Below are 18,048 nucleotides of genomic sequence, written 5' to 3' on the forward strand. Positions count from 1 at the left end.
TAGTGTGTGGATTGTTCACACTGGCTTCTTTTCTAAACATGTCTAAATCCTCTCATGTTTCATTCACTACCAAGAAATATTAGGCTTAGGGTAAAAGAGAAATTCAAATTTCCTAGTTGAGTCATAGTGGGGCTACAGGGTGAGCCCTGTTTATGTTCAGAGGAGCTTTTCTTACAAAGCTGCCTTCTTACCTACATTTCATTATTACTAAGTCACTACACAGCCATTTCTTGGCTTAGGTGTTTTTCCTTGTTCTTTGGGGGGGGCCTCCCTTTGTAGTCCAGGCTGACCTGGAACTTTTGTCAGTTTTACTGGCTCTGATTAGAAAATGCTGGGATTCCAGGCATGCACCACCATGCCCAGTTTGCTACCCTCTGAAATAGCCTCTATTACAGGACTATAAATTACTGTAGCAATTATACAAAGATAGTAATGATTCAGTTCTAATTGAAATAAAAAGGTGAAAAATGTCTTCCAAATTCAATGATACTATTTTAGAATTTTTTTAAATGAAATTGTTCAATTATGGACCAATAGGGAAAAATGTCTTAGCCAATTTTAACAATTTTCATTCCTAAGGAAGTTCTTAAAATTATTGCAAGTTTTCAAATGAGATAAATATGACAAATGGGTCTTTGGGACACTGTGTGTGTGTGTGTGTGTGTGTGTGTGTGTGTGTGTGTGTGTGTATACCTGCATACTAACTCATTCCTCCCCTATAACAATATTTAATGTCATAACAAACCAGTGGCAATTAAACCTCATGATACAATTCATCCATTTAGCAGATAACTGAAGAAGCAGAAAGTAAAGGGTCTAAAGATCACAAATAGTCCATGATAGAATTTGAACATATACAACATAGTTGAAACCTTAAATTCTTTGAAACTTCCTGAACTACAGTTGTAAGGAACTATTAAATATCGGTGGGTCCCCTTACAGCATCATGGATCTGTGTTTTTCCCTGGAAATAAGTCAAGTGCACAATTATCCCTTGTGTTTACTGAGGAAAACCACTTTACATTTATTTTACGTTCACTCCCACCACACACACACTGCAAGTCTGGAGTTGAGTGCTTGCCTTACTCCAAGATGCATACGACAGAACAATCCTCTTCAACCAATTCAGTTTTTCTGGGAAGTGCACTTGGCCTGGGTTATTTTCCCTCAGGCCAGAAGCAACCATTCTGAGTAGTTCTGATGTTACTCAAAACAAAGAACCTTGAAAGGAGTAGAAAGAAGCTTGTTTTGAATGCACTTGTTCAGAATATGGTCCACATTGAGGGAGACACTCCTACCTCAAAGGCACGAAATAACCTGACCTCTAACTTTAATTTTTCAAGATGCTCTACAGACATTTTTAGTTCCACAATAATAGTGTGTGTTTATTTTTTAGGTCTATGTTTCTTAGTATTTACTGAAAAACTACTTATAAACTCTTAGGACCACAAAAAAAAAAGGCTATACATTGCTCTCACATGTCTTAAGTTTGTGTATCAACATACCAGTATACAACACTCTTCATTTTAGCAGAATGTAATTTATATACTGATTTGAGAAATTTATATATTGATTTGAGAAATAACAATTTCTCAAATCAGTGGTTTTCAATTGCTGGTTACTCCATTATTCCTGGGGCCAGTGAGAATGTCCTTCCTAACTTACCTAGGTTTAGCAGCTAAGACAGTAAACAACATCCTCCCCTGTGACTACTTCGAGCAAGCACTCTCCCTATGCTGCGGACACATTTCTGCAGCTTAGTTTCCTAAGGCGGCGTGTGTAACATGTTACATGCTGAGATGCTCTGAACGACTCTCAGTTTCACAAATGTCCTTTTCTTAGACTTTCATAGCCTTGGAAGTTTAGGGCAACAAAATCATTTTCTTGAAACTAATTTAAAAATACTTGAGAAGTCAGTTCAAATATTACTTTCCTATTGTACTTCCTTTGCCTGGACTCTTGTTATTTCCATCCATTAAGAGTCTGTTAAATAGATAGCCATATGTCTAAAATGTAGAGAGCCATCTACTCAAGATTCATATTTGTTGGATTTCACACTATAAAACTAGATGAGGTAGAAAAGAAATGGATTGCAAATAGTGCTACATTTGAGATGATTTTTTAGCAGGCCCTACATAAATCCCTCCCCTTCTCTAGGTGTGGCCACTCTCCCTCCCCTTTCCACTAAGGCTTAATTAGAAAAGTAGCCCTGACGTATAAGTTTACCATTTACACAGAAGGAGCTCTGCATGGATACGCAGCTATAATACCTGTTTCTGACTGATCTCTCAACAGCAAGGTATGTTATGAAAATAGGATCCTCCAAAAAAAATTAAGTCTATCATTAGGTAAAAATGAAAGATGCAGAAAAGATAAAAATTCACTTTTTATAGACAGGATAAATTATTAGGTTTAGAGGAAAGAACACTTCTGTGTGGTTTCATTTTTCTTTTTAAATTTTTGATAGGAAACATTATGAAGTTTCAAACTGTATTATGGTATGATTTTAACTTGAGTAACAAAAGATATGTCATTTGTACTATAAGTCCTTTAATATGTGACCATTTCAAGCAGTGGGTTGCAGGAGCTCAAAAGAAACTTGCCTTGTTTATAAAGGAAAGAAAAACAGTCATATTTTAAACCTTAATCTTGATTCATTTCCCCCAACTCTAAAGTGCCACATAGAGAGAAAACACAAGAATTGTGAATCTCATTGATAGTTTTGTTGTCGTTGTTGTTGTTATTTTGTTTTGGTCGTTTTCCTGTTACATGAGAGTTATATCAGAATCCGAAATCAGAGCTGAATCAAACCGTTCCCAGCTGAAGGGAAATGGTTTTGTTCCCTGCGAGGCTTAGTGTTCATTACTATTCACTTCAGCAAGGAGCCTCCCTGAACACAGTTCTGCAAACTGGAATCGACTTTCAGCAACTTCCAGAGGCTAGAACAGCAGAGGACCCTTCCCAGAGCATTAGTATACCTACCCAAAGCCCTTCTCCAGTATCTACCCTCCAGACCTGTTGTATAATAAACTTCTGTTCTGTTACATGGCTCAGATTGTGGGAACTTGTTAGAGTAGTCCTTGAAAAAAAATTTTTTTAATTTAAATTAATAATTGAAACTTAAGATTTACCAGCAGCTGAGATAACATTGTAAAGAAGGTAGTTTTCCCAAAGAAAGCTTCATCCATCACACTGCTGCAATTTCTGCAAATTTTGAAAACTGGATTGCATGATTTATGGTAGTAGGTGATTATGTTCATATGAACTCTCCATGAAAATTATAGCAAAGAAAACAAAATGCCGGCCATTGTGTTGCAAATGGTGTGCCATCAAGAAAACAAATCCTGTTTTACTTTTTTTTATTAAAAAAAAAAAAAAAAAGAATCATTTTCCAAAAGAAAGTAATGTTTTGTCTGTACAATTAAATCAGGAAAAACTTCCAAGTCTTTCTCTGTGTTGCCAAATGCTTAATGTCCATGAAGAAACTCGAGTTTTTACAACTTGAAAAACTTGTTTTTCTTTCTCTGTGTGCCTATTGATAGAAGTTTAAAAATGGGTTTTAACCTCTAGAACATATATTGATTTTTAGAGACATGTAATAGACTAGGAAGAATATAGCATTCCTTTTACATAACTTTAACACTTAGTAGTTGTCATGATGTATATTATGATGTAACAATATATATTTATGTATATATGTGTACATACATAAAAATTAAAATGTGTAAAAATGTTTTCTTCATCTATGGGAGTTTTCATATTGTTTTGTGGCATTAACCAAAGCTTCACATTTAATTTCATAGGTCATCACCTATGAAAATAATCACTGTTTTCTGATCAGGCATTTTCACATCTTGTGTGTTAAAATTAGTATTATGTGTTTAAGACCCTGGGAAGTATCTGCTTTTAATTGGTTTCCCTGACTGACTTGTCAGTTCCAAGAGCTTAGCCTAGAAGGTAGACTGATACCTGATGGAGGGAAGCTTTGATGATAGAGCACTGGACTGTAGTGTAGAGATGGCAGACATGCAAAAGCAAGCAACGGACAGGAAAAGAGCATGGGGTGATTTTATAGACAACTGAAGCAGTACCTAATCAGGTAAAGTTTAGTGTCAAATGTGAACTCTCAGCTTCTCATTTCTCATGAGGAGTCTCAATCTGTAAAGTCATATGGAATATGGATTTAGTTGGTAGTGAGGTAGGTTCCTAGGAGACTTGTTTTCATTCACAGTACTACATAATGTCACTTGGTGTGTTCTTGTTTATTCAGTATTAGTCATTGGCTCTCATGAACTGATCAACAACACTGAAACACATGCATGAACAATGCTTACAGAATGTTTTTCCTCCAAGAGATCACAGCCTTTTTACACCAAGGGAATATGAAAGCAATGCTTATGGATTATGCCTATGAGCCTTTTTAATTTTTTTTAATTGCTAGACAGTTTCATTTATTTTGTCGTGAACTGTATTTTGTCTGCTGGGTCTGCAATTCCTCTCTGTCATCCCCCTTCTTCTCCTACTGGAACCCTTAAGTCCAGCTCCTACTTTCCTGTTTTCTGATTGTGTATGGCTACTGCATTCAATTAGAGTTCCTTGCCTCTGATCATAGCTACACTACTGAAGAAAATGGCACACCCTCCCTTACCAACTGTTAATTGCCAACCATCTATCAGGCAAATATGGAGCCTCTCACTCCCATCCATGATGAAATGCTGACAGGCCCAATCTTGTACAGAAAACCGCATTGTTTGCTTCCTATCTCCCATCAGCTGGTTCTTTCTTCCTGCCCACTCTCCTATGATATCCACCAAGTCTTGGAGAGGGTGATATAGAGGTGTGCCTTATAGGGCCAGGCACTCTACTATTCATTGTTTATCATCACATTTGAAACATCAAAAATGCCAACAAAAAGCACCAAAGTCTTTTTTAGTTAAGTAAGTAAAAGCACGAAATGGTGACCGTTGCTTGCATTATAAGATGTGAAATAGAACAATAAGGTTCACTTGAATATTAACTGGAAATGTGTGTCAGGAAATAGGTTTTTATTGCTTTTTGCACATCCACAGATAACTGCTACCACATTGCGAGTGTTGATTTGTGGGTTACAAATGAATCCTAATTAGAAGGCAGGTGGTCATAACATTCTGAATCTAGGAATAAAACAGATTATCTCTGTAAGACCATATTTTATGTTTGTAAACCAACCTTTATCTTAGCTCTATTTATTTTTATTTTTATCTTACTTCACATTTGTCTGAACTTTAATTTCAACTTAATTATTCTACATATATATAGTAAAAATATTAAAAATTCCAGTGCTCGGTTTCTTCCTGGCCTTAGACCATTTATGATCCTGGATGAAAAACACAGCCTTAATAATTTTAAATAGCCTTAAGCAGCCAATAACTGGGCATCTGCCTTTCCCTCCATGTTCTTAGAATCTACTTTCTATAACCCCAAGTCATTACCTACTATTTACTATGTTCCATCTGGGCTGCTCTTAACCCAGTTTGGCAGCCCTCTGGGCCATGTTCTCTTGGCCATTAGCATATGGCTACTCTCCTCCCTCCTGTATGTTCTGTTTCCATGATTGCTTTTTACTCTTTCCTTGTGGTGTTCTTTCTCACAAGCCCAGGGAATCTCAACCCCATCTAAGTCTCTTCTGCAAGCTATTGGCTGTCAGCATCTTTATTCACCAACCAGAATTAACTTGGGGGCAAGATCCCAAGGGCTAAGTGCAGACTTTAGGTCTTGTGGGCCATGCTTAGCATGACAATAGACAGTAAAAGATAAAACCTCAGCATTTATATTTTGCCTGTTTTTAGGGAATGGTATAGGTAGCAGGTGGTTTCATTCTATCCTTCAATTATGGGACAGGGACGAGTGCAGAACAAACCAAAGGTAAAGTTCATTGCCAAGCATGACAGTTCCTTCAGTAGAGGAAGGGCCTTGCAGAGCTAGAGAGACCACTGTCTCTGAAGGAGTTTGGGTTTTTATTTGAGTTTAAAGTGTACAACCCAGTTATTTCTCTATTCTCATTCTTCATTGGTCCATAGATGTCTACAGTTCTCTTCTATAACATGGAACTTACATAGCAGGCGACCTAAAGAAAAACAATAAACCAGCCAGACCCTTCCATCTTGCTACCAACAAGCTATTTGAGGGAAACTAACTGAAAGAGAACATACATAAATGTGATATCCGAACTCTTGCAAGTTCCCTGCTGGAAATGATAAGAATGCAGTGGATCTGTAGCCCACTCTAAAGGGTTGTGTCTAGTGATCCCCACTTCCATATAGTTGCAGGTTTACTTATCCTGCAGCCTCCTATCTTCTGCTTTTATTCCTCTTCAAAGGAAGCATCAGTGTTATACCCAAAGAAAACATCACCACAAGCATATTCCCAGTAGATATCTTAATAGGCAGTGTTAATAAGCAAAAGTTAAATGTCTATCTTCAATTTCCTCATTAGGTGCAGAGGTATATAACTGTGGAGACAATGCTGGTGCTAAAGTGCTCCACCAAATTATTCATACTGGAGAATATGTTGAAGAGTCACTTTCCTGAATCACTCAAGGTAGTCTAAGCCTGATAATTCTACTAAGTTTTTTTGTTGAGTTAATCGATTGATAATGTCAGACTTGTGGTTGTTCCTGCTCTTCTTTGATGAAAACATGTTGGTTTCCCAGTCTGCTCCCATCATCCTTCTGTTTCTCTAGAGGACTCTTTAGGGAAATTGTAGATTATGTTATTTCCGAGGCAAAGTGTTTTAAATGGTAGAAGACTGTGAATGTTTTGGCCTTGATGGAGAATATGCTTGAAGACTGAGGTGTAGATGTAGGTTTGTTACCTCTTCACCACTCAAGCCATCAATCAAAAACCCAAGGGTACCTTCTGAGTACTCCATGCCAGTGTGAACGATGCCATAAATCAAAAATTGTAAGAAATGTAAAAATAGGGCTGCTGTGAGAAGTGAAGTTGCCTTTGAGTTGACAGAAAGGTTGTTTTCTGTTTGGTGATGATGAAGGAGAGGAAGAAGAAAGAGGAGGATGAGGAGAGGAAGAAGATGATCAACAAGAAGAACAAGAACAAGAAGCAGCTATGAACATTAGCTCAAGAATCCTGTTACAACTTTGACCAGTTCTGTGTGTGCATGGTTTTAAGACAGACATTTTTCTTAGTGAAGGGAAAAGATGAGAAAGCTACAAAACAGCTTCCCATATTACCCTCATATTAATTGGTACTTACCACATATTCTCTCAGCTTCTTTAGGATTATAGGATATCAGCACTTTAGTGACAATCAGTTCGATGAGCATCTTTAAAATGCAGTGCTAAAGAAATCCATACTGTCTACGTGTGTGAAAGACTGTATCTATACTTCCTCTCTCAGGACAGTGATTTTGAGTACAGCTGGAAGATGGCATGCATCTGGAATGGCAAGTGGTATAACTGTCTTCTCTCTGGTTCTCCGGCTCAGGTTTATGGAGCAGTGATGAACATAAATCGTGGAAATCCCTTTCAAAAGGAAGTGGTATTGGATTCATGGCCAAACTTCAAAGTTATCATCACCCGGCGAGAGAGAGAGGTACAGTGCTGAAAGGCAAATAAGAAAAGTAAAAAGTAGGGCTAGAAAGATAGCTCAATGCTAAAGAGCACTGCCTGCTCTTCCAGAGTACCCGGGTTCAATCCCCAACACCCACATGGCAGTTCACAACTGTCTGTAATTCCTGTTCCAGGAGATCTGACACCCTCACACAGACCTCCATGGAGGAAGAACACCAATGTTCATAAAATACATTGTTTTATAACGATTTAAAAGCTAAAAGTAAATTTAGCACCACCTGGAAAGATAAAGGGAATAGTATGACCATTATAATAACAAATATGCATTTCATCGCTAGATCGTTATTGATTGCTTTGTAGACTCAGACATGGAAGACTGCTAGCATGCAAGTGTGCCCTTACTTCCTTATAGTCTCTAGAAGATGAAGCATGCAATATGCATATACTAGCTCCTTCACTGAATAAGGATTTCTTATGACTGATGAATTTGGGTATTTGAACAACTATTGAGACAATGTAAAGAAGTCAGTAGAATGAGGTCTCATCATGCCTGTGAAGCCAAAGTGAACCTCAAGTGATCAAAGATGAGTCACTCTCCATATTAGGAAGACTGAGAGCCATCATTCTTTTATTGTTCTCACTGAATTTTACCTTTTCTGTTTGTATTTGTGTGTGTGTGTGTGTGTGTGTGTGTGTGTGTGTGTGTCACTAGGGGTTATAGCAATGTTTCCTAATTAGCTTTAGCTGTTAACTTGATGTGTTCTAGAATCACCTGAGGCAGTATTAACTGAGACCCTGCTCAGTCTATTACCATGTCTGTGATGATTGGTATGGGAAGGCCCAAGCTTCAAAATGGGATACTCTGACTATAGACTACAACCAGCTGAACTCGAGCCAGGCAAACACATTCCTTCATATCTTCTTCAGGTGCTGCCTGACTTCCGTCAGTAATGGATTGTGACTAGGAAGTATAGGCCAAACACCCCACCTCAAGTCACTTTTTGGTCAGAATGTTTTATTACAGAAACAGTAAGCAAACTACAAGAACTAGAGTCTGGCCTATGCTAGCTACCTGCTTTGCTTCTGAGCTACATTTCCAGCAAACATCCTATTCTTCTTTTGTTATTGTTGTTTTGCTTTGAGATGGAGTCTTAATATTCCCCACCTGGCCTCTTATAATCAAGCAATTCTCCTGCCTCAGACTCTCAACAACCTTTCAGCTCAGACTGAACTTGCAGGCCACTACAATTTTTATTTATATAAATTAAATCCTCGAAACTTGAAATAACTTTCTTAGTTTTAGAAGAAAAAAAAATCAAGGAAAAATAATCACAACATTTTTATTTTTCTCAGGGTAGTTTATTAGTCTCATTCTTTGTTTTCTGTTTCCAGGTAGCTAATTTGGGAAATAGAAAATTAGCTAGACAGTAATGATAACTAATCATTCTAAGACATGGATTAACCAGAAGATATGCTTTGGTGTTGTATTCATGACTATGTCTTCTGCCCTAGGCTGAGACAGATAACCTTGACCATTACACTAATGCATATGCTGTATTCTACAAAGATATCAGAGCTTACCAACAGCTATTGGAAGAATGTGATGTTATTAACTGGGACCAAGTTTTTCAAATACAAGGTAAGATCAAGTTCAAGACATACATGATATACTCATAATTTATTCCTTTTTTATCCTGTATACTGGGAGAGGTATAGAAAAAACATTTCATGGAGACTGCATGGGGGGGAGTAATTCCTAGAACACCATTGAGTAAATATGAAGTGAAAGTGTGTAAATAATGTAGTATAGCTGTGAGAAATGTGTGGAGTTGAGATTTCGCTAGCAACAAGCTACACCGGGGATACCATAATGGCTATTGTGGAAATGGAAGAAAAACTGGGGCCTTGTGCCCTAATCTCATTTATTTGGGTGATAAAATACCATGACAAAAAGCAATTTATGGAAGAAAGGAGTTTATTTCTGCTAATAACTCCTGGTCATCATCCATCATTAGGGCAAAGTCAAGGCAGGAACTTCCAACATCACAGCCATAGTTAAGAGCAGAGAAATGAGTGTGTACACACATACACACATGCTCATTGCTTAGTTGCTTTTATAATCAGGTTGATTTCTCTACTCTTAAACAGTTCAGGCCCCATGCCTGTTGCATGGTGCCACCCACTGTGGCCTGGTTCTCCCCACATCCATTAATGTAAGACAATACCACAAGGACTTGAATACAGGCCAAAACCCACATAAGGCAATCCTTACTGAGATTCTCTTCCCAACTGATGTTAGGTTCTCAAGCTGAATCTAAACATCACACCTTACCATATTATATTATATATTTATATGTGTAGGTGAGGTAGGCAACACCTAAAGTAATACATACATAGTTAACTATATTCTGGTTAAGACATGACAGAGTAGTAAACCGGCAGAATTGATATTTGGCATATAAATGCTAAAATAAATATATTTTCATCAAATACCATGATTGTCATTTTTGTGTCTATTGCTATCCAGGGTTGCAAAGTGAATTATATGCTGCTTCCAAAGCTGCTGCCAAAGCAAGGCTGTTAGATTTGGATATAAAGTTGACTTCCTTCAAGGCTGTCCATTTTTCTCCTGTTTCATCTGTGCCAGACCACAGTTTCCTGTATGTAAGCCAAGTTTTACTTTGGGGGCTGGGTTTATTGTTACAAGTCCAGACAACAATACTAATGTACCTGTTATTGTTAAAGACTAGTTAAGCTTTTTGGACTGAGGCACTGAGCTGAGGGTGTGTGTGTGTGTGTGTGTGTTTTCAGTGTGTTCTTTGTGTTTATGTATTCTTCCTCTTTCCTGTGCTTCATGATTTGTAATTTCTCTGAAAATCAAATCAGTGTCTTTGTCTATAGTGACTGAGATCATGAAAACTTCACTTTGTAATAAACAGAGTATTTATACAGAAATCATTTCTTGATTTACTCCTTCAAAAATGAATTCTAAAAAATCTCTGTGGACTGGAGTCCAAAGTTCTTGAGTCTCTGTTGTTAAAGCTAGAGGTATATTCCAGATTTATGTTGAGCTTTCAAGTACAAGGGACTAAATATCTGAAATATATCCCTCTTCCTTTCCTTCCATGGGCTTCTAAAGTAGAACGATCATTTTTGTATTGTATTGTGTTGTATTATATTGTATTCTATTCTATTCTATTTACATTGGTTTTTCAAGACAGATTATATTTGTGTAGCCATGGCTATCCTGGAGCTTGCTCTGTAGACTAGGCTGGACTTGAACTCACAGATTCACCTGCTTCTGCCTCACGAGTGCTTAGATTAAAGGCATGTGCCACAACCACCCAGCTATTATTCTATTTTTATCAGAGTTGAAATAAAACACAACTGAGTTCTGAGGCCAGCAACTGATCACAAAGAGTACAGCATGAGAAGGCAGTCCTTGAAAACACATGACAGTGTGTGTCTCCATTGCTTCTTCTCTCTTGTTTGAGGCCTTCCTCTGTCATTACTATCTTCCCTTCGGTTTCTTCTTCCTGGACCTCATTTCTGCTCAAACATTAGGGTTTAGGAGCTAGAGAGACAAGTCATTCAGGTAAAGTGCCTTTGATGCTAGCACGAATACTTAAGTTTGAGCCTAGCTGTGGTGATGCATACCTTAAATCCCACTCAGGAGACGGAGTCAGGCAGATCTCTCTGAGTTGGAGGATAATCTGGTCTACAGCGGAATTCTAGGACAGCCAGAGCTATACAGAGAAATCCTGTCTTGAAAAAAACTATATATATACACACACACATATATATAGGGTGTGTGTGTATACACCTATATACCTATATATACACCAATATATATACCAATGTAATACATGTGTATGCATACACATGTATATATGTATGCATATGCATGTAAACATACGCATATATATATAGTTTTAGTATAAAGAACAACATTTAACTGAGGCTGACTTACAGGTTCAGAGGTTCAGCCCATTATCATCAAGGTGGGAGTATGGCAGTGTTCAGGCCAACATGGGGATATAAGAGCTAAGAGTTCCACCTGTTGATCCAAAGGCAGCTAGGAGACTGGCTTCCAGGCAGCTAGGACAAGGGTCTTAAGGCCCACACCACAGTGACACACCTATTCCAACAAGGCTATACCTCCTAATAGTGCCACTCCCCGGGCCAAGCATATACAAACCATAGCAAACATACACATACATATATACACATATATGCATATGTATGCATATATATGTACACACATGCACACACAGTTTTGTAAAATATTAATTAATTAAAGAATTTGGGTATAGTATCTTTTTTCTTTCTTTCTTTCTTTCTTTCTTTCTTTCTTTCTTTCTTTCTTTCTTTCTTTCTTTCTTTTATAAAAGAATGGAACAAGATCAGTTACAAACTGCCTGCCTCTGTGCATGTTAGTTTCTCTGCTCCCTAAGGTAGGTGTTGAAGGAACTGGTTAGCATAGACTAGCTTTAAAGTCACAGGAAGTCAGAGGAAATTACTAGGAGTTTGTTTTATGTTTTCATGATATGGAAACCTTGCGTGCACACAAACATTGAAAGGAAAAACTCTCCCCCAGCACAGAGGTACTCTTTCACATACACCCAGAAAACTACCCTAGGAACGCTACACACCATTCAGTTAATTGAAACAGAACAGTACACAGGTCATCCATAATCCTAGCTTTGAGATACGTGTCAAAAGGGCAGAGAGGTCTTTGTTGGTTTGGTTCTGGATTTGGGGTTTTTGCTTTTTTGTTGTTTATTTGTATGTTTGTTTGTTTCCGGTGGTGGTAGTTGCACACAGGGTTTCGGTGTGTAGCCCTGGCTGACTTGAAACTCACTCTGTAGATCATACTGACCTCAAAGGCAGAAATATACCTGCCTCTGCTTCCAGACTTCTGAGACTAAAGGCATGTGCCTCCATGACAAAGATTCTTTTTGTTTGTTTGTTTTTGTTTTTGTTTTTTGTTTGTTTGCTTAAAGATTTATTTATTTATTATATGTAAGTACACTGTAGCTGTCTTCAGACACTCCAGAAGAGGGCGCCAGATCTCACTACGGATGGTTGTGAGCCATCATGTGGTTGCCGGGAATTGAACTCAGGACCTTCGGAAGAGCAGTCAGTGCTCTTAACCTCTGAGCCATCTCTCCAGCCCCCAAAGATTCTTAAAAGAAAAATCTGTCTCCCTCTAGCTTCTCTAACCTCTGCTAGTCACTGTTCCAATCTCTGCTTCCTAGAGATTATGATTTTAGATTTTCATGTAAGTGAGATTGTGTGGGGTACTTTTTGTCTTCCTGTACTTAACTTATTTTGATTAATATAGTAACACTCCCATCCATATTTTACAGATGATAAGATTCAATCTTCTTTTTAAAGATAAACACTATTTTGTTGTGTATATGTCACATTGTTCATAAACACTTAACATGAATCTGTGTCTTGCTTATTGTGAAGCGTGCTGTGGTCAACAGAGTCTTCAGACGCTTCTACTGCACACTGGTTTTATTATTTTAGGTATACCCTTAGTAATAGGATTGCTTGATCATATTATAGATGTCATTTTTGGAAGACTTTCTCTCCTGTTTTCCCCGGAAGCCACACTAATTTACCTTGCTCACAGTGCTGAATAAAGGTTTCCTTTTCCCATCAGCATGACTCCTTTTCCCATTTTGACTTTTGGATAAGAATCATTCTAACCGGGCGTGGCACTCTGGAGGCAGAGGAAGGAGGATTTCTGAGTTCGAGGCCAGCCTGGTCTACAGAGTGAATTCCAGGACAGCCAGGGCTATGGAGAAACCCTGTCTCGAAAAGCAAAAAACAAAAAACAAGCAAACAAACAAACAAACAAAAAGAATCATTCTGACTCCTGTGAGGTGAAGTCTCATTGTGTGTTTGATTCACAGTTTTCTTTTACATCTATCTCTTGGCCGTGTATACCTTATTTTGAAAACAGTCTCTGTAGGCCTATTATTCATTTCTAAGTTGGATTATTTAGTTTTATCCCCATTGGGTTTCTTTCATTCCTTCTGGCCTGGATATTAGACACCAGGGTAGATTATAGACAAGTATAACTTGCAAGTGCTTTTACCCATTCAGCAGGGTTTTCCTTTATGATTATTTTTTCTGTACATAGCTTTTTCACCCTGTATTAGTGGCACAATACCTAGAATAGCTGCCTCTTCTGGAAGCTTTTATTTCGATGTAATCCTATTTTTACATTTTTCTCTCATATTTCTGTATCTTATTTAAAATATCCCTGCGCATGAGAAGGCCATAGGACTTATTCTAGTTTATTCTCATAGACTTTTCTTTTTCTTTAACCCCAAAGCCATACTCAAGTTGTAAACTCTATTCATACTCGGTCCTTCTGGTACAAATGTGCAGCACACTGAAATGCATACCTTGGCTATGTTTCTGTTTGTAGTAATATTTGTGTTCCATGTCCTCTGCCCTTTCCTTGAAGTATTTCAAAGGTGAATTGAAAAACCCTAAAACAGTTTCTCCCTTCCCTCCTGGATAAAAGACTGGCCATTGCAAAGAGTAGCCCAGGGGAAAGTCTGGCAAAGTCAATTCTTCCAGAGAATGTTCGTATGCATATTGACTTGTATTCATTTGTTAGCCTTGGCTATGCAAGGGAATAAGGATCCTGAATGCTAGAATATCATTTAATACCAAAATATTAGAGCTCAAAGGTTTGCAGTGCCTAAGATTTCATGAAGGTCTTTTAAGGACAACTCTAACTAATATAATAATAATAATAATAATAATAATGTAAGCATGTATGTGTATGTTAACTGTATCTTAGCTTGTTTGTGCAAGGCATGATTCAAGAATCTGACAGCACTCAAAAATCAAAGGACTCCAACACTCCACCATTCAGGTGATAGCAAGTGGGGCACTTGATTGGCAACAGCTAGCTATTTGCCTCCTTTGGGAGGAATTCAGGTCAGCTTCCTTCTTTTTTTTTTAATTTTTAATATTTTTTATTACATATTTTCCTCAATTACATTTCCAATGCTATCCCAAAAGTCCCCCATACCGCCCCCCACTTCCCTACCCACCCATTCCCATTCTTTTGGCCCTGGCATTCTCCTATATTGGGGCATATAAAGTTTGCAAGTCCAATGGGCCTCTCTTTCCAGTGATGGCCCACTAGACCATCTTTCGATACATATGCAGCTAGAGACAAGAGCTCCGGGGTACTGGTTAGTTCATCATGTTGTTCCAACTATAGGGTTGCAGATCCCTTTAGCTCCTTGGGTACTTTCTCTAGCTTCTCCATTGGGAGCCCTGTGATACATCCAATAGCTGACTGTGAGCATCCACTCCTGTGTTTGCTAGGCCCCGGCATAGTCTCACAAGAGACAGCTATATTTGGGTCCTTTCAGCAAAATCTTGCTAGTGTATGCAATGGTGTCAGCGTTTGGAAGCTGATTATGGGATGGATCCCTGGATATGGCAGTCTCTAGATGGTCCATCCTTTCATCACAGCTTGAAACTTTGTCTCTGTAACTCTTTCCATGGGTGTTTTGTTCCCAATTCTAAGAAGGGGCATATTGTCCACACTTTAGTCTTCATTCTTCTTGAGTTTCATGCGTTTAGCAAATTGTATCTTATATCTTGGGTATCCTAAGTTTTGGGCTAATATCCACTTATCAGTGAATACATATTGTGTGAGTTCCTTTGTGATTGTGTTACCTCACTCAAGATGATGCCCTCCAGGTCCATCCATTTGGCTAGGAATTTCATAAATTCATTCTTTTTAATAGCTGAGTAGTACTCCATTGTGTAAATGTACCATAATTTCTGTATCCATTCCTCTGTTGAGGGGCATCTGGGTTCTTTCCAGCTTCTGGCTATTATAAATAGGGCTGCTATGAACATAGTGGAGCATGTGTCCTTCTTACCAGTTGGGACATCTTCTGGATATATGCCCAGGAGAGGTATTGCTGGATCCTCTGGTAGTACTATGTCCAATTTTCTGAGGAACCACCAGACTGATTTCCAGAGTGGTTGTACAAGCTTGCAATCCCACCGACAATGGAGGGGTGTTCCTCTTTCTCCACATCCTCGCCAGCATCTGCTGTCACCTGAATTTTTGATCTTAGCCATTCTGATTGGTGTGAGGTGGAATCTCAGGGTTGTTTTGATTTGCATTTCCCTGATGATTAAGGATGTTGAACATTTTTTCAGGTGCTTCTCTGCCATTCGGTATTCTTCAGGTGAGAATTCTTTGTTCAGTTCTGAGCCCCATTTTTTAATGGGGTTATTTGACTTTCTGGAGTCCACCTTCTTGAGTTCTTTATATGTATTGGATATTAGTCCCTTATCTGATTTAGGATAGGTAAAGATCCTTTCCCAATCTGTTGGTGTTTTTTTTTTTGTCTTATTGATGGTGTCTTTTGCCTTGCAGAAGCTTTGCAGTTTCATGAGGTCCCACTTGTCAATTCTCGATCTTACAGCACAAGCCATTGCTGTTCTATTCAAGAATTTTTCCCCTGTGCCCATATCTTCAAGGCTTTTCCCCACTTTCTCCCCAGCTGCCTTCTTATAACTGGCTGAACCCTAAGTGTCTGCTATCCTTCTGTGTCAGTACGTAAAAATCCAAACCTAAACTAACTTGTACTTCCTCTCCTAGAGAATGAAGGTGTAGAAGCAGCCTTGGCCACACCTCAGTTCACAGAGCTGACTGACAAGCAGGCATAAAACTAAATTTGACAAGAGTAATTTATCTTTTAACTGGGAAGTGCTTAGGTTCTAAATTCTTGAAAATGCCAGACAGAGTCTTGGATTTTTAATTTTAAATCGTTAGAAAATGAGTACTTATTGGTAATCATGTAACTCTGATGGGCCCTCCTCCTCCTCCTCCTCTCCTGCCATTTTCTTGTAGAACCGGGCCAACCCCGAGACTGACCTACCTGAGTGTCTCAGATGCAGATCTTCTCAACCGGACTTGGTCACGTGGTGGCAACCAGCAGTGCCTGCGGTACTTGGCCAATCTCATCGCCTGCTTTCCCAGCGTGTGTGTGCGTGATGAAAAGGGAAACCCAGTATCCTGGGGTATCACAGATCAGTTTGCCACTATGTGTCATGGCTACACCCTGCCTGACCATCGCAGGAAAGGTTACAGCCGACTGGTGGCCCTCACGCTGGCCAGGAAGTTGCAAAGCAGGGGATTCCCTTCCCAGGGAAATGTCCTGGATGACAACCTGGCTTCCATAAACCTGCTGAAGAGTGTCCAAGCTGAGTTCTTGCCTTGTCGTTTCCACAGGCTTATTCTGACCCCTGCAGCTTTCTCTAGACAAGCTCACCTTTAGCTCGAAGATATTCCATGAAAGTTCTTACTTTCCCTTAATAGAAATCCCTTTTAGCTACCAGTGAGGTGGGAATTAAACCAAGAGAAGCCTGTGGAATTGAAAAGGGCCTGGAAAAGGCATGCAAGATCACCACCACCACCACCACCCCCTCCACCACTACCCCCCCCTCCCGCCCCCGCCAACTGTTTGCATATCAGATTTCCATCACCAAGAACTTCAGGGAAAGTTAGTAGCTTTGAAGCTTTGTAGCTTTGTCTCAGAATAGAGGGTGTAGATTCTGTTAGGAGTCACTGCAGGGAAGAATTCTTTAAAACCAGCCATTGTTGCCCTAATGTTCAAAGACCGCATGAAAATGAGTATTTTAATTTGGGGCCTTTGACCTCCTGCTCCATCCTCCCCAACTATCAATGCACCCCTGCCAGCTTCCAGCTGAAGGCTTTGTCACTAACCTCTCAGCCATTTCCCCTTCGATGACTAGGTGCTGATGCAGACTGTGACTTTAAACTACAGTTCTTCCCTGGGAGCGTTCATTTGTTCCCACAGGTTCCTATTTATCCGAGAGGAAAGGTTTCGGCACAGTTGTTCCAGCACAGATTCATCCCTCACAGCCCCCCACTCCACCGCCCCATCCCCCACCCCGGATGGAATGAGCACCTGGTGGGAACTGAGAATTTGCATTTCCCAATTTTTCCTTCTCATTTGCCTTGGCTTCATGAACAACTGCCATCAGAAGACCAGACCTGACCCAGTTCGCTGTTTCAGCCACCTGGATTACAATCTGCTTTTTCATAAACATCTGAAATTCACACTGGGGCGTGAACAAGGTTATAAAAAAACGGCATATAAAATATATGACATATATATTTTCTGTAGGCATATGTTTATGATCCTAGAAAATATATTACATTCAATTTTAATCTTATTACATTGAAGAAATCTGAGATCTAGAAACAATAAAGACTTCAAGATTACATTCAATATGATCAATACTGAAAAGCCAGAACTTTTGATTTTAGTTCTTAAATAATTAAATTAATGCTTTGTTTCATTTTATTGTTGTGTTTCTTCTTTTTGAGGTTATTGGTGTCTGTTTGTAAGTCAGAAGATAATGTGTAGCTGGGCAGTGGTGGCGCAGGCCTTTAA

The 18,048-nt window shown here is 39.0% G+C and overlaps 1 protein-coding gene across 1 annotated transcript; it reads left to right on the forward strand.

Annotated features, from left to right (window-relative positions):
• Nucleotides 1-2,238: 2,238 nt before the first annotated feature.
• Glyatl3 (glycine-N-acyltransferase like 3) lies at nucleotides 2,239-17,024 on the forward strand. The gene is made up of 6 exons (XM_021185697.2): nucleotides 2,239-2,299; nucleotides 6,475-6,579; nucleotides 7,482-7,589; nucleotides 9,080-9,206; nucleotides 10,095-10,227; nucleotides 16,479-17,024. The coding sequence occupies exons 2-6, from the start codon at nucleotides 6,502-6,504 to the stop codon at nucleotides 16,903-16,905; spliced, it is 873 nt and encodes a 290-aa protein (XP_021041356.1). The 5' UTR covers nucleotides 2,239-2,299; nucleotides 6,475-6,501; the 3' UTR covers nucleotides 16,906-17,024.
• The last annotated feature ends 1,024 nt before the right edge of the window (nucleotides 17,025-18,048 follow it).

The sequence above is a fragment of the Mus caroli genome, unplaced genomic scaffold (assembly GCF_978045245.1).
Source record: "Mus caroli unplaced genomic scaffold, Mus_caroli_1 scaffold_18, whole genome shotgun sequence".
NCBI classification, from domain to species: Eukaryota; Metazoa; Chordata; class Mammalia; order Rodentia; family Muridae; genus Mus; species Mus caroli.

What these genes read in the sequence shown, in the direction of transcription:
- Glyatl3 (XM_021185697.2), top strand. Translation starts at nt 6,502, where the DNA reads ATGCTGGTGCTAAAGTGCTCCACCAAATTATTCATACTGGAGAATATG. An exon ending in TCACCCGGCGAGAGAGAGAG is followed by an intron (nt 7,590 to 9,079) that starts GTACAGTGCTGA and finishes CTTCTGCCCTAG; the next exon opens with GCTGAGACAGATAACCTTGA. An exon ending in GTGCCAGACCACAGTTTCCT is followed by an intron (nt 10,228 to 16,478) that starts GTATGTAAGCCA and finishes ATTTTCTTGTAG; the next exon opens with AACCGGGCCAACCCCGAGAC.